Source organism: Delphinapterus leucas, chromosome 1, assembly GCF_059928025.1.
Source record: "Delphinapterus leucas isolate spDelLeu-1000000601 "Yukka" chromosome 1, BTC_Dleu_Yukka2, whole genome shotgun sequence".
Classification (NCBI taxonomy): Eukaryota; Metazoa; Chordata; class Mammalia; order Artiodactyla; family Monodontidae; genus Delphinapterus; species Delphinapterus leucas.
In genome coordinates, this window is record NC_143129.1 from 27,809,409 (window position 1) to 27,831,587 (window position 22,179).

Genomic DNA, 22,179 nt, shown 5'->3' on the forward strand with positions numbered 1-22,179 from the left:
AGCCCCCACTGCTGTACTAGAGAAAGCCTGAGCACAGCAAGGAAGACCCAATGCAGCCAATAAATAAATAAATAAATTTATATATATATGAAAATAAAACAGTAACAAATATGAGTCCCATATAATATTGGTCCAACTATATCAATAATCACTTAAAAAATTTATTTTTGGCCGCAAAGCACAGCTTGTGGGATTTTAGTTCCCTGACCAGGGATTGAACCCATGCCCTCAGCAGTGAAAGCGCAGGGTCCTAACCACTGGACCACCAGGGAATTCCCCAAAAATACAACCCAACTATATATCATCTACAAGAAACCCACTTTCAATATAAAAACACATATAGATGAAAAGTAAAGGCATGGTTGCTATGACATTAGAGCTTTAATGTTCCCACTATAACAACAACAAAATGGTAATTATGTGAAGCAAAGGATGTGTTCACTAACCTTATTGTGGTAATTATGTTGCAGTATATATGTGCATCAAATCATCACACTGTAAACCTTAAACTTACACAATGTTATATGTCAATTATATCTCATAAAATTAGAGGGAAAAAAAAGCAAGGGGATAGGGATGGAGAAAGATGCATTGGGTCGTCCAAAAGGTTCATTTGGTTTTTTCCATCAGATGGCTCTAGTACAAAGCATACTAACAGGCAAAAAAACACAGTCTGAAGAGACAGAGCAAGAACCAGATCCAGACTCAGTTGTGGCAGGGATGTTATAATTATCAGACTATGAATTTAAAACAACTATGATTAATAAGCTAAGGAACTACTGGAAAAAGTAGACAACGTGCAAGAACAGAGGGATAATGGACTTCCCTGGTGGTGCAGTGGTTAAGAATACACCTGCCAATACAGGGGACACAGGTTCGATCCCTGCCGGGAAGATCCCACATGCCTCAGAGCAACTAAGCCCATGAGCCACAACTAAGATCCCAGAAGCCGCGTGGAGTGGCTTGAAAACCTCTTACCATTCCCAAGTCAGGGATCCAGTGGGTCCAGTGCGGAATCGAAAGAAAATTTAGCACATGGCAAAGAAGTTCTACTGCGTATCCAGAAGATTACAAGCGATCAGTAAATACTCGTTGACTAATTGCTTGTCACATTTTTGGAAATAATCAATCAGATTTAGGATAGAGACCCGGCCCACCGCTTTGATAGGTATTCGTACTACTGAACTACATTTCCCAGCATGCATCAGACTCACGGCGGTAGAGTTTTTTGGAAAATAAAAGACTACAACTCCCGGCATGCCGCGTCCCGGCGGAGTGGACTGTGTTGCTCCAACAAGCAGGGGTATGGGCCTATCAGGGGGCGGGGCGGGGCTGGTCCGGGCACCACGGCCAGTTAGACGGAAGGAGCGGCGCGGCGGTGGCGGAGTAGAATGGAGGCGGCGGTGTTCGTCTTCTCTCTCCTTGACTGTTGCGCGCTTATCTTCCTCTCAGTGTACTTCGTATCCTTGCCTGAGACGGGCGGAGGCCGACCTGGGGCCCTCCACCCGAGGGAGCAGGCTGGGGGTGGGGCTGGGTGGGGGCCAGGGCAGGTGCGAGGGAGCAAGGCAGGCGGCCGGCGGCCGGCGCGGGTACCCTGGGCGCTGGCCCGGCCCGCCGGACCGATGTGGCGAGCCCGGGCGGGAGGAGGACCCCGGCTGCCCAACTTCGCCCCTCACCTGGGGGTCCGAGCGGGCCTTTCTCTTGAAGCGCCCCGGCCGGCCTGCCCGCCGCCGCTCGCCCCTGTGACGCCCGGACCCGCTCTGCCCTGCACGGGGGCTGGCACTTGGCCTCCCCTTGTGGTCCTCAGGAGAGAGGGGTCGCGGTTTTCCTCCTTTTGGGTCCTGGAGAGATCAGAGTTGTGGTTTTTCTTGCAGCTCCCTTGGGCCGGGCCCTTCGCCGGATGCTGGGGGTCCCGAGAACGACGGCTCACGTCCCAGGGGTGGTCGCTAGTGGTCTGTCCCGCGCTGAGCTCGGCGGAGGCGATTTGGCGCCTCTTGTCCTTCTCTGGGCAACACCCCCGCTGCCCTCCCCTTTGTTCTCGCGGGTGTTGGAACTTGTAGCGACCTTTCACATCCAGGAGTTGAGTCATTTCAAAAACGGGTGAAGTGTTTCCTTCGCGATGCCTTTTTGTAGGGAGCGTTGGGAAGGGTTTGTTTTAGAAACCAGCTGCAGCTGATTATTTCGGTTGCTCCCGTCGGTTGCAGACCTGTAAATTCAGTAACTATACACGTAATTTAGTTCTCAGTCGTTTATCAGCTTTTACACTTTTCTGTGTCGACCCATGTTTAAAACTTCGGCATTTTGTATCGCTGTTTCTGCTACAGTATTCATACTGTATTTTCCAGGCCAATAAATGGTCGTTGAACCTAGCACTCTAGAAGGCGTGTGGGCTACAACTCTACTCTCGAGGGAGCTTCTAAGTTGTCACCCAACGATGCAACGCACAATCCAATTTTAAGTAATTAAATGTAAGCGAAGAAAAAACATGAGAAGCTCTGCATTGTATTTTTTTCCCTTGGAAATTACATGTGTCCCTTTCTGACAGAATTAAACTTTTTGTTTGCCAGAGCATTCTGGCTTTAGGATGGTTGTACAGAGTATGTTTTCAGTGTGGCTTCATACTTTGTTATGGCCTGGCAACTTGTTGAAGTGGGATGGGACAAAACTTGGAATCAGGACTCCTTGCTCAGCTAGTTATTTGCTATGCACATTATTTCACCTCTCTAAGCCTCAGTTTTCTTATCTTTAAAATGGGGGAAAATGTTTACTTCCCAGATAGGTATGTGCACAATGAGGGCGTGTTAAGCACCTAGCAGCACAATGCCTACCCCATGGCCAATGTTTAGTAAATATTGCTCTGCCTTCCCTCCCTACTCCGCATTGAACAGCAGTTTTTACTTTAACTGATGATTTCTGACGAGGAGAACCCTGACTTTTATTAGGCTTGGCGAACTGACTGAAAGGGCAGCATCACTTAGGAAGTTTTGATGACCTACATCTCTCTTGTGGCATAAGGAACGGGAGCTTAAGTTCAGAGAAATGAAACTTGGATTTATTTTACTGCAGTTTAGAAAACTAGTCTTGATAATTTAAAATAGCCTTGGCTAGGGAATTTCCTGACGGTCCAGTGGTTAGGACTTGGTGCGCTCACTGCAGCGGGGCCCCGGGTTCCATCCCCGGTCAGGGAACTAAGATTCTGCAAGCCGGGCGGCACAGCCAAAAAATAAAAAAAGCCTTGGCTTATACCAGTTTATGTACATAGAAACATGTTAGGTGGAGTGTTGGACTTAGATATTAAGGTACATTCAGGATGTGTTTTGATGAAATTCAGCATATTATTGTATTTTGGGATAGTTGTACTAGCTTAATATTAGAGCCAAGAGGTGGAAAATCATCGGGTATACATTCTGTAGGGATAAGAGTTTTTCTGGACTTTGAACCAATAAGGAAACTTGCAGAGAAGGAAAGGGGTGGATATTCAAAATCAGACACAGGCAAGAGCAAAGGTGCAGAGAAAGGTGTGTTCATGGCATTTCTGGGTGATGGAGGAATAGGCCATCTGGAGCACAAGGTTGATTTTGGTGGCAGCAGGTCAGGTTTGGAAAGGCCAGATTAGATTAGATTTTGGAGGGTTTGAATGTTAAGGAGAGGAGGGCTTTCATTTTTATCCTCTAGGCAGTAGGGAGCCATTGAAAATTTTTGACATAAACAAAGTGGTGTATTATGAAGATAAGTCTGTAGAGTGGGTTGGAAACAGGAAAGATTGGAAGGTAAGAAACCATTAGGGAATGGGTTCATTTGGATCTGGAATGGGATACTAATTGTGGACAGGTGAAAGAGGAATTAATGTGAGTGGTGTTAAAAAGAAATGATTGATAGGACCAGGTAATGATTGATTCTGAGATATGAAACAGAAGGTAGAAATAACTTTCCATATTTTGAGCCTGGGCAAATGATGCTTGTGTCATTGACAGAAATAAAACAAACTGGAGGTGGAACAATTTGTGGAGAAAGTGATGCTTTTGACTTTGGCTGGGTTGAGGTGATAGGGGGACTATCCATATGGAAATGTATAGAATTTAGTTGAGAACATTTCTTTTTACCTATTTTATTGGACATTTTCGAACATAAAGGTAGAGTAGTGTAATAAACCCCATTTTTCTATTGCTCACCTTCAGTGATGTTCAACATTTTGCCGTTCTTTTTCATTTTTTTCCCAACTATTGTGGGGAGGCTGGGGGTGCATTTTAAAGTAAATACCACACATTCAATTGAAGACTTTTTATGTCTATCTGTCCCTCACATTTTTATTTGTAAGTTTATATTTTGTACTAAAACCCATTTTTTGTTTTAGTCCAGTATAATATATGTTTACTGTGGAAAGTTTGGTTATAGAGAAAAATGTTGGGAAAACAAACCATCTGTAATCCAACTTTCAAGACATAACCACTGCTAGTATATGGCCAAGCTGAGTTTATAGTTTTGTATCCTTTTTCTTTTTCATATCTTAAGTCTTCAAAGACATTTTATGGATATATCATAAATAAACACTTTTTCTATTGGGAATTCAGGTTTATAACATTTAAACGGTTTATATAGGTCATATTTTCCGTTTCTTTTGGCCACTGTTTGACATTTGAGGAATCCAGCTTGAATGTTCTGGTATGGGTCACATTAGAATTGTGCGTAATAAGAGGATTATTTTGTGAAAGTCACTTGCTGAAGGAACATAAATGAGAAAATTTAGTTGTCTAATAAATGAACTTTAAGGAAATAATCTTTTCAAGTCAAAAATCTAATTCTGCTTTGCAACTGGGATTGCTTTCTGAAACTTAAATAGTTGTTATAAAAGAAGTCTAATAATTCCTTATCTTGATTGTCAGATAATTACATTGTCTGATTTAGAATGTGATTACATTAATGCTAGATCATGTTGCTCAAAATTAAACAAGGTAAGACATTTCTTTCCTCATTTTCTGGCATTGAAGGCAGTTCTCCATTTTCTGTGTTAGAGATAATTACAGATAGTCAACATATGTGTATTTGATATTCATTGGAATGTTTGTGGAACTACTGTGCTTTGCAATATTTTTAGATCATGAAACTATACCAGAAGACCTAACTTGAAATTTTGTTTCTTTACTCTTTTTCCTTGTTGTCCCTTTGTCCACAATAGACAACATCATTACTCAGACTAGGTGAAGGTTCGTTATCAGTTAACTGTTTTTGTCTTCTGTGTCCAAACCCCCTCCTCCCTGCTCTTTGGGAAAAAGCTCAGTCTGTCTTTTGTTGAATGAAAGAGGACCTTTTTGTGGCTCCTAGAGAAATGGAATTAGTTGATTTGTTTTAAGGCCATTTTACCTTTAGTATGTAGTCGGAACTTTATATTGGCAATAAAACTCTGAATTTCCCAGCTCTTTTAGATATGGGGAAACCAGTGGGTCCTGATTCATTTTATGAGATGAGCAGACAGAAAAGTTTTCTGGATATAAAAGTTCATATAAAAATACAATAACTGAGAAGTGCTTTTTGGCTTGACCTAAAAATGATTCTCATGTGTCTTTTCACACCTTCGGTCTACTTAAGTTTCTTTGGCCCATGACGGAAATGAAGTTACACTTGGAAAATTAAAATTTCTAGTAAATTATATTCCTCCTCTGCTCTCCTTCCTTCCTTCCTCCTTCTCTCCCTCCCTCCTTCTCTCCCTCCCTCCCTTCCTTCCCAATTGTCCAGAACATGGTTTAATACAGTGATAGATTTAAATAAAAGATTTTGTTTATCTGCTATGCTTTCAGAGTTCTTTTTTTTTCTTGAGATATAATTGACATGCAACATTGCATTAGTTTCAGGCCTCCTCATCTTTATTTTATTTTTAATCTTTTAAAAATTGAAATTTAATTAATTTTAAACAAATTAAGTTCCTGCTGTGTGCCAGGCAGGGCCCTCTGCTTTTTTAAAAAATTGAAGTGTGGTTGATTAGGCCTCCTCATCTTTAGAAGAATGATTTTATACTGATAGATAGATCCATCTAATATATATATATTTTCAGATGGATTGTATTTCTTTTTATATTTCTTGCTTACTCAGTATTTTAGGTGGGTATTTTGTGGGTTTTCTTTTACAAAAATACAAATAAACACAAAAAAAGGTTACCTGGATTCTTCTATTGAGAAAGTTACTCCTTCAGTTTGAAGTTAAGTAGTTTTTTTAACGTTAATTTTTGTTTTTGTGAAAGTTATACTTGCATACAACTAAAGTCAGAGGTACTACAAAGCTTGTAGTGAAAAACAGCAGTTCCTTCCTGACCCTTTTAAATCCTATCTGTCTTGCTTCTTAGGGGCAACTGATTTCAACACTTGAGCTGTTAATTTTTTTCTGATATTTATATTCATATTTCTCTATATGCTTGCACTACTATTTCCTTTTCATTTTTTTTGGCCGTGGTGCGTGGCTTGCAGGATCTAAGTTCCCCAACCAGGGATTGAACCCAGGCCACGGCAGTGAATGCCCAGAATCGTAACCAGTAGGCCACCAGAGAACTCCCACTATTTCTTTTTTATAAATTTTTATTTATTTATCTATCTATTTATTTATTTATTTATGGCTGTGTTGCGTCTTCGTTGCTGTGTGTGGGCTTTCTCTAGTTGTGGCAAGCGGGGGCTACTCTTCGTTGCGGTGCACGGGCTTGTCATTGCGGTGGCTTCTCGTGCTCGGCTCTAGGCATGCGGGCTTCAGTAGTTGTGGCACGTGGGCTCAGTAGTTGTGGCTCACGGGCTCTAAAGTGCAGGCTCAGTAGTTGTGGCACACGGGCTTAGTTGCTCCGCGGCATGTGGGATCTTCCTGGACCAGGGCTTGAACCCATGTCCCCTGCATTGGCAGGTGGATTCTTAACCACTGCGCCAGCAGGGAAGTCCCTCTCACTATTTCTTGATTTATCAGTTTTACATATTACCTATTGACTTCTGAGTCAATATGGCAGATTTAGTTCTTAGGTACCCCCTTCTAAACATCTCTCCTATTTTTCCATTTTCTTTTTAAGTTTATATTCAATGTTTATATCATTATGATATACTATTATATTATATAAACATTTTTTATTGCCGAGCCTTATGGTAGACAGTGATCATATTTTTCTTTCTAATTTTTTTTTCTGCATAGCTTTGTCTTTTCAGATAACATCTTTAAAGCCCTTCAGTACTATTTTCTGCATGTTTCAAACATGCTAAAATAATCTGTCAGTTGTTTTTTTCTAGGTGACATTTCTCCTCAAGACCTACATCCTCTTGCTATAGTCTGGACTGGTTGCTCTTTAGGCCTGTTTCACAGCCTCCATCCTGGGACTCCTGGTTGGATCCCCTGATTCTTGGAAATCATGTCTTCCTTTCTCTTGGCTTACTACCTCGTTTTGTTGGAGTAGCTTCTTGAGATTTGGTACATGGGAATTAAATTTTGAGAACTTGCATGTTTGAAAATGTCTTATCCTTTCCCTTGATTGATAGGTTCTCTGAGTGTAGAATTCTAGGTTAGAAAAGATTTTTTTTCAGAGTTTGCTTGGTCAAGGTCTTTTAACTTCTAGTGTTGTTCAAGTTGGGAAGTCTGGTGCCATTTTGATTTCTTATCGTTTTGATGGGATCTCTCTCTTTCCTCTCCTCCCACCCCTACCTCCATCCTCTCCAGAAGTTTTAGAATCTTAACCTTTATCCTTGGTTGGGTTTATTTATGGTAATCCTTGGTGTTTGGGAATTTTGCAGTGGTATACCTTTGTTTAGGCCTTTTTCACTCATTGTTTTGGGCATCTGAGAGGTTCTTTCAATCTGGGAAATTTTCTTCTACTTCTTTCTTTGATAATATCTTCCCCTTCTATTTTCTCTCTTCTCTTTCAGCAACTTGGATTTGCTGGATAATTTATCTGCTGGATTGATCTCCCAGTTTTCTTTTTCTTATTTTTGTCCCTTTGGTTTTTTTCTACCTTCTTGTTTTAAGATTTCCTCTTGTTTTATCTTCTGAATTTTCTTGTATGTATATCATTTATGTCAAATTTTTAATTTCTAAGAGCTTTTTGTTCTCTTGGTTCATGCTTGACTCTCTTCGTTCTCAAGGATATTGATTATAGCAGTTTTGAAATTTCCTTCTGCTTCCTACATTATATCTGTTTTTTTCCAAGTTCCTTTCTCTTTGTTTTTCCCCCTTCTTTCATATTGAGGGCTTTCCTCAATTTCTGATACGTGGCTATCTAGTCATACTTTAGGGTAAGGCACGAAAATACTCGTTGGAAGCTCATTGGGTGGTCCAGGCTGTTGACTGACTGGTAGGTAAGACTTCACTGAGGGTAGTTGGTGGCTACCTTTTTTGGGGGTACCTGAAATAGCAGTTTTTTTGTAGGTGTTTTCTCTTGTGCCATTAAGTTACTCCAGAGAAGAATCTTTCAAACTCCTGCCTGGTTGAAATAAGCCTAGTGCTTCTTACCCCTAAGTTAGGGGAAGAACACATTATTAAGGAGGGAAGAGAAAGAGAACAGAGGGCTTGGTAGAAAGTTAGTATCCAAGTATAATAAGGTCAAGTATCGCTTCCTGAAACTTTTGTTTTAGGTTTTTGTTTATGTAAACCAAAATGCAGCCCACAGTAAGAAATCCAGAGTTTGAAAGCTACTTCTATGTGGGTCTGATAGCATGGAGGGAAGTAGTAGTAACATCAGCTAACATTTATTGAGTGCTTACTTTTTTTTTCTTTACATCTTTATTGGAGTATAATTGCTTTACAATGGTGCGTTAGTTTCTACTTTATAACAAAGTGAATCAGTTATACATATGTTCCCATATCTCTTCCCTCTTACGTCTCCCTCCCTCCCACCCTCCCTATCCCACCCCTCTAGGTGGTCACAAAGCACCGAGCTGACCTCCCTGTGCTATACGGCTGCCCCCTACTAGCTATCTATTTTATGTTTGGTAGTATATATATGTCCATGCCACTCTCTCGCTTTGTCACAGCTTACCCTTCCCCCTCCCCATATCCTCAAGTCCATTGTCTAGTAGGTCTGTGTCTTTATTCCTGTCTTACCCCTAGGTTCTTCATGACATTTTTTTTTTCTTAAATTCTATATATATGTGTTAGCATACGGTATTTGTCTTTCTCTTTCTGACTTACTTCACTCTGTATGACAGACTCTAGGTCCATCCACCTCATTACAAATAGCTCAATTTCGTTTCTTTTTATGGCTGAGCAATATTCCATTGTATCTATGTGCCACATCTTCTTTATCCATTCATCCGTTGATGGACACTTAGGTTGTTTCCGTCTCCGGGCTATTGTAAATAGAGCTGCAATGAACATTTTGGTATGTGACTCTTTTTGAATTATGGTTTTCTCAGGGTATATGCCCAGTAGTGGGATTGCTGGCTTATATGGTAGTTCTATTTTTAGTTTTTTAAGGAACCTCCATACTCTTCTCCATAGTGGCTGTACCAATTCACATTCCCACCAGCATTTCCACTAAGATCAGGAACAAGACAAGGTTGCCCACTCTCAACACTCTTATTCAACATAGTTTTGGAAGTTTTAGCCACAGCAATCAGAGAAGAAAAAGAAATAAAAGGAATCCAAATTGGAAAAGAAGAAGTAAAGCTGTCACTGTTTGCAGATGACATGATACTATACATAGAGAATCCTAAAGATGCTACCAGAAAACTACTAGAGCTAATCAATGAATTTGGTAAAGTAGCAGGATACAAAATTAATGCACAGAAATCTCTGGCATTCCTATACACTAATGATGAAAAATCTGAAAGTGAAATCAACAAAACACTCCCATTTACCATTGCAACAAAAAGAATAAAATACCTAGGAATAAACCTACCTAAGGAGACAAAAGACCTGTATGCAGAAAACTATAAGACGCTGATGAAAGAAATTAAAGATGATACAAACAGATGGAGAGATGTACCATGTTCTTGGATTGGAAGAATCAACATTGTGAAAATGACTCTACTACCCAAAGCAATCTACAGTTTCAATGCAATCCCTATCAAACTACCACTGGCATTTTTTCACAGAACTAGAACAAAAAATGTCAGTTTGTATGGAAACACAAAAGACCCCCGAATAGCCAAAGCAATCTTGAGAATGAAAAACAGAGTTGGAGGAGTCAGGCTCCCTGACTTCAGACTATACTACAAAGCTACAGTAATCAAGACAGTATGGTGCTGGCACAAAAACAGAAAGATAGATCAATGGAACAGGATAGAAAGCCCAGAGATAAACCCACACACATATGGTCACCTTATCTTTGGTAAACGAGGCAGGAATGTACAGTGGAGAAAGGACAGCCTCTTCAATAAGTGGTGCTGGGAAAACTGGACAGGTACATGTAAAAGTACGCGATTAGATCACTCCCTAACACCATACACAAAAATAAGCTCAAAATGGATTAAAGACCTAAATGTAAGGCCAGAAACTATCAAACTCTTAGAGGAAAACATAGGCAGAACACTCTATGACATAAATCACAGCAAGATCCTTTTTGACCCACCTCCTAGAGAAATGGAAAGAAAAACAAAAATAAACAAATGGGACCTAATGAAACTTCAAAGCTTTTGCACTGCAGAGGAAACCATAAACAAGACGAAAAGACAACCCTCAGAATGGGAACAAGTATTTGCAAATGAAGCAACTGACAAAGGATTAATCTCTAAAATTTACAAGCGGCTCATGCAGCTCAATATCAAAAAAACAAACAACCCAATCCAAAAATGGCCAGAAGGCCTAAATAGACATTTCTCCAAAGAAGATATACAGACTGCCAACAAACACATGAAAGAATGCTCAACATCATTAATCATTAGAGAAATGCACATCAAAACTACAATGAGATATCATCTCACACCAGTCAGAATGGCCATCATCAAAAAATCTACAAACAATAAATGCTGGAGACTGGTGTGGAGAAAAGGGAACACTCTTGCAGTGCTGGTGGGAATGTAAATTGAGTGCTTACTTTGTGTGTGGCTTACATATATTATTTTGTCTAATTCTCTAAAACAACCTCATGAGGTGTAAGTATTATCTCCATTTTACAGATGAGAAAATCATGATTTAGAGAGGGTAGATAACTGCCTAAAATTGCACAGCTAATAAATAGGATAGAGCATGAGTTTTACTCCAGGTTTATCTGATTTTGCAGCTTACACATATTAGCATTATGTTAAATTGGTTACACTTTAAAAATGCATTTACATATTTAAAAACGTTTTGGTTGATTGCAAATTAGGTTTAAGACCCTTCCTCTTTGTTTATTAAGAAAAAGTGGGATATCCCTGGTGGTGCAGTGGTTGAGAATCCATCTGCCAATGCAGGGGACATGGGTTTGAGCCCTTGTCTGGGAAGATCCCACATGCTGCAGAGCAACTAAGCCCATGCACCACAACTACTGAGCCTGAGCGCCAGAGCCCGCAAGCCACAACTACTGAAGCCTAGAGCCTGTGCTCTGCAACAAGAGAAGCCACCCCAATGAGAAGCCCGCGCACTGCAATGAAGAGTAGCCCCTGCTCGCCGCAACTAGAGAAAGCCCACACACAGCAACAAAGACCCAATGCAGCCAAAAGAAAGTATCTAAGGGAATTTCCTGGTGGTCCAGTGGTTAGGATTCCGTGCTTTCACTGCCCAGGGCGTGGGTTCAGTCCCTGGTTGGGGAACTAAGATCCTGCAGGCCTCGCAGAGTGACACCCTCCCCCCCAGGAAAAAAGAAAAACTGTATCTGAAATCTAAATGCAAGAGACCTGGGGCCAGTGTGTCTGGGCTTCTGTTATATAGCTCTGCCACTAAGTAGCTGTGTGACCTTGGGCAAGTTACTTAATCTCTCTTGAATTTTATTTTCCTCATTTCTATAAGTTGGGAGTGCCAGTTTGTGGCTCAATAAATACTAGCTATTAACTTCCATTAAGAGAAAAATCTCTACTCATAGGAGAGGAAAACTATCGGTGAATTGAGAACCTGCCACAATAGCTGTTGATATATGAGAACTAGAATATTGCACAATAAACAAAGAACATAGATAAGGGCACTGGGTGCTATAAAGCAAATAGTCTGGGATTCTGTTATCCTGGTCCATTATCATATTTGTTTAACTTTGAGCTGATATTGTAAGCTGTTAAAGTACTTTTTTTTTTTTTTTTTTTTTTTTTGCGGTACGCGGGCCTCTCACTGTTGTGGCCTCTCCCGTTGCGCAGCACAGGCTCCGGACACGCAGGCTCAGCGGCCATGGCTCATGGGCCCAGCCGCTCCGCAGCATGTGGGATCTTCCCGGACCGGGGCACGAACCCATGCCCCCTGCATCAGTAGGCGGACTTTCAACCACTGTGCCACCAGGGAAGCCCTAAAGTACTTTTTTTTTTGGTGGATGTGAGATGATTTCCCCCAGGGTTCTGGAGCTTGGAAACGTTAGAATCGGTATTCTGACCTGAAAGGCAGCATGTATGTGGATATAAACCATCCCAAATTAGAGTAAGAGGCTTTAGCACAGATATTGGAATAGAAAGTAAATAATACTCTATTTTTTCTCTAGTTGTCATTTGTACCTGCTTAGAGAATGAATCTGAATCTTTACTTAGGGTAAAATGTAATTAAAGACTAAGTGCATTATTTTTAAGCTGTGTCCTGATTTATTTGCACTGGGTAAGCAGTGATAGCAGTATGCAAATCTGGGACATCCGAGCCTAAAAATAATCTTGAAACACTAGCTTGGAAATTCTCTGTACTTTCTTTGATTTAATTTCAAGTAACATGTACATTCTGGAAGAACACAGCAGTGAGATGTAATACTGTGTTCTTCCCTTGCAGTGGGTAATTCCAGAATTGGTTGGCCATACTATTGTCACTGTATTAATGCTCATTTCATTGCACTGGTTCATCTTCCTTCTCAACTTGCCTGTTGCCACTTGGAATATATATCGGTGAGTACAGTTTGTTTATTTATACATATGAGTACTGGTAGCATAAAGTTCACCCATTTAAACTATACTATCCAATATGTTTTTGGTATATTTATAGATGTAAGCAACCATCACCACAACGTATTTAAGAACATTTTCATCACCCCCAAAAGAAGCCCTATGTCCTTTAGAAGTCACTCCCCTCCCCCAGCTCTAGGCAATTGCTAGTCTCCTTTCTGTCTTTGTAAAATAACCTGTTCTGGACAGACATACCATTTAAAAGAGATCAATATGTGATCTTTTATGGCTTCTTTCACTTAGCATAACATTTTCAGGGTTCATCCATGCCGTGTCATGTATCAGTACTTTATTCCTTTTTATTGTGGAATAATATTCCATTGTATGGCAATACTACATTTTGTTTATCCATTTGCAATTGATGGGCATTTGAGTTGTTTCCACTTTTTGCCTATTATAAATAATTCTACTGTGAACATTCATGTGCATATTTTTTCATTAAAATTATTCTTTTAATTTACCAAAATGCAGTGTAATCATGTGTCTTTTTTTTATTATTAACATCTTTATAGGAGTATAATTGCTCTACAATGGTGTGTTAGTTTCTGCTTTATAACAAAGTGAATCAGCCATACATATACATATATCCCCATATCTCCTCCCTCTTGCGTCTCCCTCCCACCCTCCCTATCCCACCCCTCTAGGTGGACACAAAGCACCGAGCTCATCTCCCTGTGCTATACGGCTGCTTCCCACTAGCTAGCTATTTTACATTTGGTAGTGTATATATGTCAATGCCACTCTCTCACTTCATCCCAGCTTACCCTTCGCCCTCCCCATGTCCTCAAGTCCATTCTCTACGTCTGCGTCTTTATTCCTGTCCTGCCCCTGGGTTCTTCAGAACCATTTTTTTTCTTTCTTAAGATTCCATATATATGTGTTAGCATATGGTATTTCTTTTTCTCTTTCTGACTTACTTTGCTCTATGACAGACTCTAGGTCCATCCACCTCATAACAAATAACTCAGTTTTGTTTCTTTTTATGGTTGAGTAATATTCCATTGTATATATGTGCCACATCTTCTTTATCCATTCATCTGTTGATGGACACTTAGGTTGCTTCCATGTCCTGGCTATTGTAAATAGAGCTGCAATGAACATTGTGGTACATGACTCTTTTTGAATTATGGTTTTCTCAGGGTATATGCCCAGTGGTGGGATTGCTGGGTCATATGGTAGTTCTATTTTTAGTTTTTTAAGGAACCTCCATACTGTTCTCCATAGTGGCTGTATCAATTTACATTCCCACCAACAGTGCAAGAGGGTTCCCTTTTCTCCACACCCTCTCCAGCATTTATTGTTCGTAGATTTTTTGATGAAGGCCGTTCTGACCGGTGTGAGGTGATATCTCATTGTAGTTTTGCTTTGCATTTCTCTAATGATTAGTGATGTTGAGCATCCTTTCACGTTCATGTGCATATTTTTGTGTGGACATATACTTTCATTTCTTTTAGGAGTGGAATTGCTGGGTCATATGGTAACTCTATGGTTTGACCTTTTGAGGAACTACCTGAGTGTTCAAAAGCAGCTGCACTATTTTACGTTCCCACCAACTGTGTATGAAGGTTACAGTTTCTCCACATCCCTGCCAACACTTTTTGTTGTGTCTTTTTTATTTTAGCTGTCTGATTGAATGTGAAGTGGTATCTCATTGTGGTTTCGATTTACATTCCCTAGTGACTAATGATGTTGAGTACTTTTTAATGTGCTTATTAGCCATTCATATATCTTCCTTGCTCTATATGTTTTTAATTAATTTCTTTTTTATTGAATTATAGTTCATGTACAATATTATATGTTCAGGTGTACAGTATGGTGATTCACAATTTTTAGAGGTTATACTCCATTTATAGCTATTATAGAATATTGGTTATATTCTGTGTTGTACAGTATATCCTTGTAGCTTATTTTATACATTTGCTGCGTATGTTTTTGATTAGCTAAGTTGGCATGATATAAATTATGCTTTGGGAAGATTTTTCTGGAAGCATTATATAGTATTGATTGGATGGAAAAGAGGCAGGAGGTAGTTCAGAGACGGGGGTGAGATAATATAGTACTGGAATAGAGTTGTGATAGTGGGAATGAAAAAGATAGGGCTAGGGCTTCCCTGGTGGCGCAGTGGTTGAGAGTCCACCTGCCAATGCAGGGGACACGGGTTCGTGCCCCGGTCCGGGAAGATCCCACATGCCGCGGAGCGGCTGGGCTCGTGAACCATGGCCACTGAGCCTGCGCGTCCGGAGCCTGTGCTCCGCAAAGGGAGAGGCCACAACAGTGAGAGGCCCGCGTACCAAAAAAAACAAGATAGGGCTATATAAGTGGTGATAGGAAGGAAGAGTGGACAAGAGTTTAACCTATTGCCTATGAAAGATGAAGAGAGAAGTCAGAATTGAGTCAGAAAAAGCTTTTAAGGACTACTGAGGAAGTGGTGACACTCCTGTTAGATAAGCTAGCAGTCAGAGAAGGATAAGACTCTTTGAGACTACAGATGGTCCTCGATTTACAATAGTTTGACTTTTGATTTTTCGACTTCATGATGGTGTGAAAATGATACACATTTCAGTATAAACCGTATTTCGAATTTTGAATTTTGATCTGTTTCTGGACTAGCGATATGCGGTATGAAACTCTCTTGTAATGTTATAAAATAGGCTTTGTATTAGACGATTTTGCCCAACTGTAGGCTAATGTAAGTGTTCTGAGCATGTTTAAGGTAGGCTAGGCTAAGCTGTGATGTTCGGTAGGTTAGGTGTATTAATTGCATTTTCAATTTTTGATGGGTTTATCATGATATAATACCATTGTAAATCGAGGAAAATAGGTATTGAGTTGAGATGCTATCCAGATATTCGTTTGTAAATACCATATATACCATTTATTCAGCCATAGATGGGCTACTAGGATTTGGGGGAGAATTTAGATTTGTGAAACTCAGAGAGCCATTTGCATTTCACAGAAGTCATAATTGAGAAACCAAATGTGTGGCGAGAGTGAGGAACCAAGGTTGGACTAGAGAAGCTTGGACATGAGAGAAGGAAGAGGTCATGATCAGTGCTAGATTAGGACATGCATGCTGTGCAGATGGCACAGTTGGGATGCAGAAGCGTAGACGCTTAAACTCACTGATCCTCTCAAAGTAACCCAATTTTCTTATTTGTAAAAGGAATCATTTGGGGAAGAAGGAGAAGATTATCATATGTAATACTATATACACAGTGGTATTTAATAAATATGAAACGTTATGTGTTATCTCAAGAGGCCCAAAGACTCCATAGCGTGTTAAACACAGTATCTTCAAGATTTTTTTTTTAAGTTTGAGTCTGAGTCTGTGGGAGCACTGAGTTGAATTGGTCTGGATTTGGAACTCAGTGTGTGCTTACTGTGCCCTTTAGGTTCCGTATTGACTTTGTAGCCCTGTTCTCATTCCCTCACTGTGGTCATACCTCCATCACTATAAAATGTACATCTCTTATTTGTCAAAATATTATTATTTTATTTAATATTTACATAAAAATTAATTTAAAATAAAATTTATATTTTAATTAAATGTAATCTGTACTTTTTAAGAGTCATGTAAAGTTAGGCACTGCGTTTGCATCTGAACTCTACATTTATTGTCTTAACTGAAGAGTTTTATTTTACCACAGTAGCATTTATTCTGAATCATTTCTGTCTTCTTTAAATTGCTCTTCTCAAGTAGGTACCGTTTATTAGCCATGCAGATTGAGACATATCTGTTGATCAGCAGGAGCACCAAAGATGAGGATTCTATTTGGGATATAGAGTCTCTCTTTTTAGTATCATCTGTGAAATGGGAATAATTATGTTTGACACAAAGATGTAAGTGTTAAACATAAAGACAACTTGCAGAGATGTTGTGAAGGTGAAGGGAATTGCATTAATTAAGTTAGAACCTGGTAGATAAAGAAATTTCTAAGAACTTGATAAAGTTGGTTTGGTTTTGGGGCCCCCTTCATTTGTGTCTCATGGAAGACAGCTATAGGTATTACCGATTCAGTAGTTTTCTACAGAAGATGGGTAAAAGGGTCTCAGTGCATAAAATACCCTTCTCTAGAGTGTTAATGTATTTGTTTCAGAGGGCAGAAATTACACCTAAAATTAATAGTATTGTATTTTCAAAGGAAGACTAAGGCATGGCCTGTGACATCATTATAATACCTTGTCCATATTTGGTCATATAAGGCTGCTATGATTGGTTCATTTTTGAAGGTTGATTATTACTGGTTTACTTATTTTTGAATATTTATGCTGATGATTTGATTTTCCTTCTAATGTGTGTGCATCCTTTAATTTACCAGGTTCGTTATGGTGCCAAGTGGTAACATGGGAGTGTTTGATCCAACAGAAATACACAATCGAGGGCAGCTGAAGTCACACATGAAAGAAGCCATGATCAAGCTTGGTTTCCACCTGCTCTGTTTCTTCATGTATCTTTATAGGTGAGTTTACAGTCCTGGCATTTTCCTGGATGCCATATGCTTTTGACCGGTAAGGTATTACTATACTGTAGGATTTTGTATTAACATTGCAGAGCTTTTGGGGATTATGTGAATTTCTTGTGGCTGTGTAGATTTTTTATGTCATGTCATTGAATCAGGATTCCATTCTGTCTGACCTGGAGTAGAGTTACTCCATGTTATTAGTTATTCCTTAGCTGTTGAGGCTATCAACATGCTTAAAACTGTCTTTGCCGTTCTTTCCCTCCCCTGGTATCCAGCTGTGAGGTCTCACTGCCTGTTATAAACATTACTATATGTACCCCCAGAGAGTTTCCCACTCCTGGGTCTTCTGGGGACCAGAGCACTGGCAGCAGCTCTCAACAACTTATATCCACGTTGGGCTGATCTTTCTTGGCATTAAGGAATTTAGGTGTGATGCCTTTTCTCCGGGATGCAAGTGGTCTGTTCGGGTAAAATTTCATCAGTCTTCCAGTTAGATTGGAAGTAAGAATTAATATGAAGGATTGGCTATCAGACACTGGAAGCCTCATGCAGTCCTGTTTAAACTTATATTTATTACCTTAAGTTTTAGAGATAACATGCCACCTTTTCCTTTACCCATTATAGACCCATAGAATACAGCAAAGAGAAAAAAATTGTCATGTGTGTATGATTTGATTAAGCCTTTAAGAGGCTAAAAGTCAAGCTTTTGTATCCAAGCTTACTTGTATCATTCCTGTTTTTTTCTGAGGTAAATTTTAAGTTTCACATGGGCATAAGACTAGTAGGAAAAAACTTGTACTGAACTAGACTTCTGTCACTCAAAAAAGTCCTAATAATTAGAAACTGTACAAAGATAAGAGTTTTAAAAAACTGCTATTTTGTCTGAAATAGCTTAGAAGTCAGAGTCATTTTAGCCTCTGCCTGAAAAAGCAGGCTTCCTAAAATCCTTTTGCTATGCTAATTCCACCCACAGATTAGATTGAAATTAGAGTTTAGGTGGTTTCCTTTTTACTATTTATTATATTTGCTTTTCTGTATTTTAAAAAATAGGACAGAAAAACCACACTAATAACATTTCTGGTTCTCATACCTCATTGCTAACGTGCTTAATTTTTAATCCTAGCATTAAAGATGGAGAATAAAGAGCAAAATTTAACATTAAGAATACAATGATACACCTTTCTTCTTCTTATTATTATTTTTTTGTGGTACGCGGGCCTCTCACTGTTGTGGCCTCTCCCTTTGCAGAGCACAGGCTCCGGACGCGCAGGCTCAGTGGCCGTGGCTCACGAGCCCAGCCGCTCTGCGGCATGTGGGATCTTCCCAGACCGGGGCACGAACCCGTGTCCCCTGCATCGGCAGGCGGACTCCCAACCACTGCGCCAGCAGGGAAGCCCTATTCTTATTTTTATTACTTTTTAAAGTCAAACCATATGAAGGTATCTTTACCATCATATATGTTCCCTTCTATTTGTCAGAGACAAAAAGCAAGGTGGTTATCCTTTCTTCATCCTTCTCTCCCCTCCAGGTTTTATGCTTTGGAGAGTAAACTAGAGTGGACAACCCCTAGGTCTTGATAACATGAGCTTCTTGAGACATCTGGGAGCAAAGCTAATGTAGTCACACTTTTGGGTGTAAATGTAGGATTAGGGAGCAGCATCTTGCTTAGTAAGACCCAAAGTCTTAGGATTTAAAAATGGACAAGAGTTTCTTACCTCTCAGTTGTTGAATTTAAAGCAGTGGGAAGATGGACTGAAGACTGGGGACTGGAGGAATCAGGAAGCAATTTTGGGGCAGGTTTAAGGTATGGTTCTTTACAATGAAATAAAAGATAGGCAACCAGTATAACTGGTTTGCCTGAGTAGCTGCATTGCTCACTGGATGCATCCTTTCTTTTTCTTTCTTTTCCCTTCCCTTCTCAGCTTGTCATTTTTAGCCATGTTGCTATTTCCTTCCCCCTTGGCGTTCCTTGTAGCTCAAGGGATCAGGATGGAAGAGTAATCGCAGATGTTCTTGTAACACTTTTCTCTTAGCTTTGGTTGCTGTTTTTAAAAAGTGTTTACTATTCTAAATCATCCGATTTCTAATGTAGGGATTTATGCTGCTCCTTCTGTATCGCCTGCCACCACTTGCATGGTGCCTTGCACATAGCAGACATTCAGCGTTTGTTAAATAGAATTAAAGGAAAAGATTCCCATCTTCTTTAGAGATTGGTGGAATCTATGCCTTTGGTGTTTGGTTAGGTGCCAGCCTGGTGTAATCTACCACTCCCTCACTGTGTGACCTGGGGCAAGTTTCTTATCCTCTCTGTGCCTCAATTTCTTCATCTGAAAATGGGATAATAATAGTACCTGCCTCATGGGCTTGTGATGTGGATTAAATGAGATAATGCATATAAAGCACTTTGGTTTGTGCTGACCTCTTGTAAGCTCTAACAAAGTGTTCAAAAATATTGGTTACTACCATTAATTTGTGCTGTGCACTGTGTACCCTTAGTTTGTTTAAATTTGGACAACGCATCACTTATACCATTAGTAGTGTAAGGGTATTTCTGTGTTTTAGTCATTTGCTCTCAGCATAGCAAGGCTGATTTCAGTAAAAAAATGATAGTCTTGTTACTCTTGTTAAGTGTGGTGGTTTTAACAGAGTATTTACTGAGTGACCGCCATGTGTCAAAGACATTGTGTAAGGCACTGCGTGTGACACAAAAGGAGCAGCGCAGAATCCCTGTGTCAAAGCTGGGAGCCTGCTGATTGCAGCACGCGGGTGTCATCCTGGAGAATGAAAGTGGGTATGAGCTGAGGTGTGCAGGAAGAGGCAGGGCAACGGCCCTGGGCCGAGAGGCTGGCTTCCCAGAGGCCGTGCTGGAGCCTGATGGAGCCTGCCGGATCCTGAAGTCTGAGAGGAAGTTACTGGGTTGATGGGGGATGAGAGGAGGGGTTCCAGGGGCAGGAACAACATGTGCGAAGATCTCCATGGAGAATTAAAGTTTTTTCCTAGACACAGCTTGTTTTCTCTAAGCTAGAGCCCAGCAGTGCTTTTAGGTTATGCTCCCTACCACCACCTCTACCCCGGTTTTCTTTCTTTCTTTTTTTTTTTCTTTTAGTGAAAACGTTAGGGCCTTTTGATGTCCTAATATAGATATTCTTTCCTTTAGGTGTAAATGATTGCTTTTGCTTTTTACTTAAGTGAGTGTTCCTTGCTGAGCCTTAGGGATGCAAGTCTGGACAGACCAGACTCTGTAGGAACATTCCTAAGGAAACATTAGTAACATTAATTTCTTCTCTCCACAGTATGATTTTAGCTTTGATAAATGACTGAAGCTGGAGAAGCCGTAGTTGAAGTCAGCCCACACTACAGTGCACAGTTGAGGAGCCAGAGACGACTTAAATCATCCTTAGAACCATGACCATAGCAGTATATTTTTTCCTCTTTGAACAAAAAATATTTTTGCTGTATTTTTACCATATAAAGTATTTAAAAAACATGAATTGAGTTTTTGTAGCGTTCTGGTTCTCAACTTTAGCCTGCACCCCAACGTGTGAAGGTGTTTTTCATCATCTGTATGTTGAAGATAGTTATCTGTGTGTAGGAACAGGACTGTCATGCCAGCCTTGCATGCCAAAGAAACAGAGGACACGCTTTAAAGGGAAAATGTAATAGGTGAGCAAAGTGGCTCTTCAGGTCTACTGAGAAGTCAGAGTACAAAGCGATACTGTTAGTCTGGGCAAAGGAAGAAAGAAACTAAACTACCCTTTTGTCTATATTGCGGCAGCTTCCTGTATTTAATATGGTTTACAGATTTATGGGACTGTAAGCCAATGTCTTTTCACAAGAATGTTAACAGAAAATGACATTTCAAAAAATATATATTTCTTTGCTGAATTTGTGAACCCTTATAAGCCATTACACATACGATGTAATTCCTGCTTATAGAAAGGAAAATAAACCAAAAAAGCAAAACTTTATCAAGAGCTTTCATTTAAAAGCCGCTGCCTCCACGATCGCCCTCAAACCCATATACTCCCACTGGCCCTTGCTACGTCTTGGTTTTGCATTCTCATTGGTCCAGTTGTATTTGATCTGTCCGATATATTTTTTAATGGGTTTGGAGAGGTGATTTGGTAGAAGATGCCCATCAGATCAGAAGCAGGGGTAGCCAGTCATTCGGTGTCGGTGAAACTGAGCCTGTCAGCGCTCTGCTTGGGGCCTGATTAACCGTAGCACTCCTGTCCTGCTGCGCTGACCACTGTCCATTTCATGGACATAGCAGTATCCGGCCAGACTTGACTCCTTGGAGGTATATTTGTCCATTCTTGCAGTTGTTGAGGGCACGTAACCTCTTGGGCTCTGTTTGCTGGGTGAAGTGAACCTGGCAGTATATTCTCAGTGCTCGTTTGTGTTTTAATGTGGCCATCTTCGGCGCTGGCATTTAGGCAAAACGTGGCTGCGTTTTATGGCAGAGTCCAAAGAGGTTATTCACTCTGTTGAGGCAGAATTGGATAGTCACATAAGGTGTGTGGTCACCAAATATCAAATGTTGCATGTCCTTTCGGCCCTGGACTGGGTCTAGCCTTGGCAGAAGCCGGAGAGGCACTAAGCAAAACTCCCTATATGGATAGACCCACATTTTGAGGATGGTGGTATACCCTGGCCACACTTGAAAGGAAGGGTGAAATGGTAGGCAAAGTAAACTTGGTTCTGTTGGCCTCTTT

At 40.3% G+C, this 22,179-nt stretch overlaps 1 protein-coding gene across 2 annotated transcripts; it reads left to right on the forward strand.

Annotated features, from left to right (window-relative positions):
* The first annotated feature begins 1,352 nt into the window (after window positions 1-1,352).
* On the forward strand, window positions 1,353-20,951 carry CNIH4 (cornichon family member 4). 2 transcript variants are annotated; one of them, XR_016394584.1, is made up of 6 exons: window positions 1,353-1,460; window positions 4,884-4,952; window positions 12,832-12,944; window positions 17,321-17,461; window positions 18,713-19,268; window positions 20,758-20,951. XR_016394584.1 is itself a non-coding variant. In XM_022579308.3 (5 exons), the coding sequence occupies exons 1-5, from the start codon at window positions 1,392-1,394 to the stop codon at window positions 20,783-20,785; spliced, it is 420 nt and encodes a 139-aa protein (XP_022435016.1). In that variant the 5' UTR covers window positions 1,354-1,391; the 3' UTR covers window positions 20,786-20,951. The 2 variants fall into 2 exon arrangements, 1 of the variants encoding a protein (XP_022435016.1); XM_022579308.3 differs by lacking the exon at window positions 18,713-19,268 and having other exon boundaries at window positions 1,354-1,460.
* Window positions 20,952-22,179: the final 1,228 nt, after the last annotated feature.

What these genes read in the sequence shown, in the direction of transcription:
- CNIH4 (XM_022579308.3), top strand. Translation starts at nt 1,392, where the DNA reads ATGGAGGCGGCGGTGTTCGTCTTCTCTCTCCTTGACTGTTGCGCGCTT. An exon ending in TCTTCCTCTCAGTGTACTTC is followed by an intron (nt 1,461 to 4,883) that starts GTATCCTTGCCT and finishes CTTGATTGTCAG; the next exon opens with ATAATTACATTGTCTGATTT. An exon ending in GCCACTTGGAATATATATCG is followed by an intron (nt 12,945 to 17,320) that starts GTGAGTACAGTT and finishes TTAATTTACCAG; the next exon opens with GTTCGTTATGGTGCCAAGTG.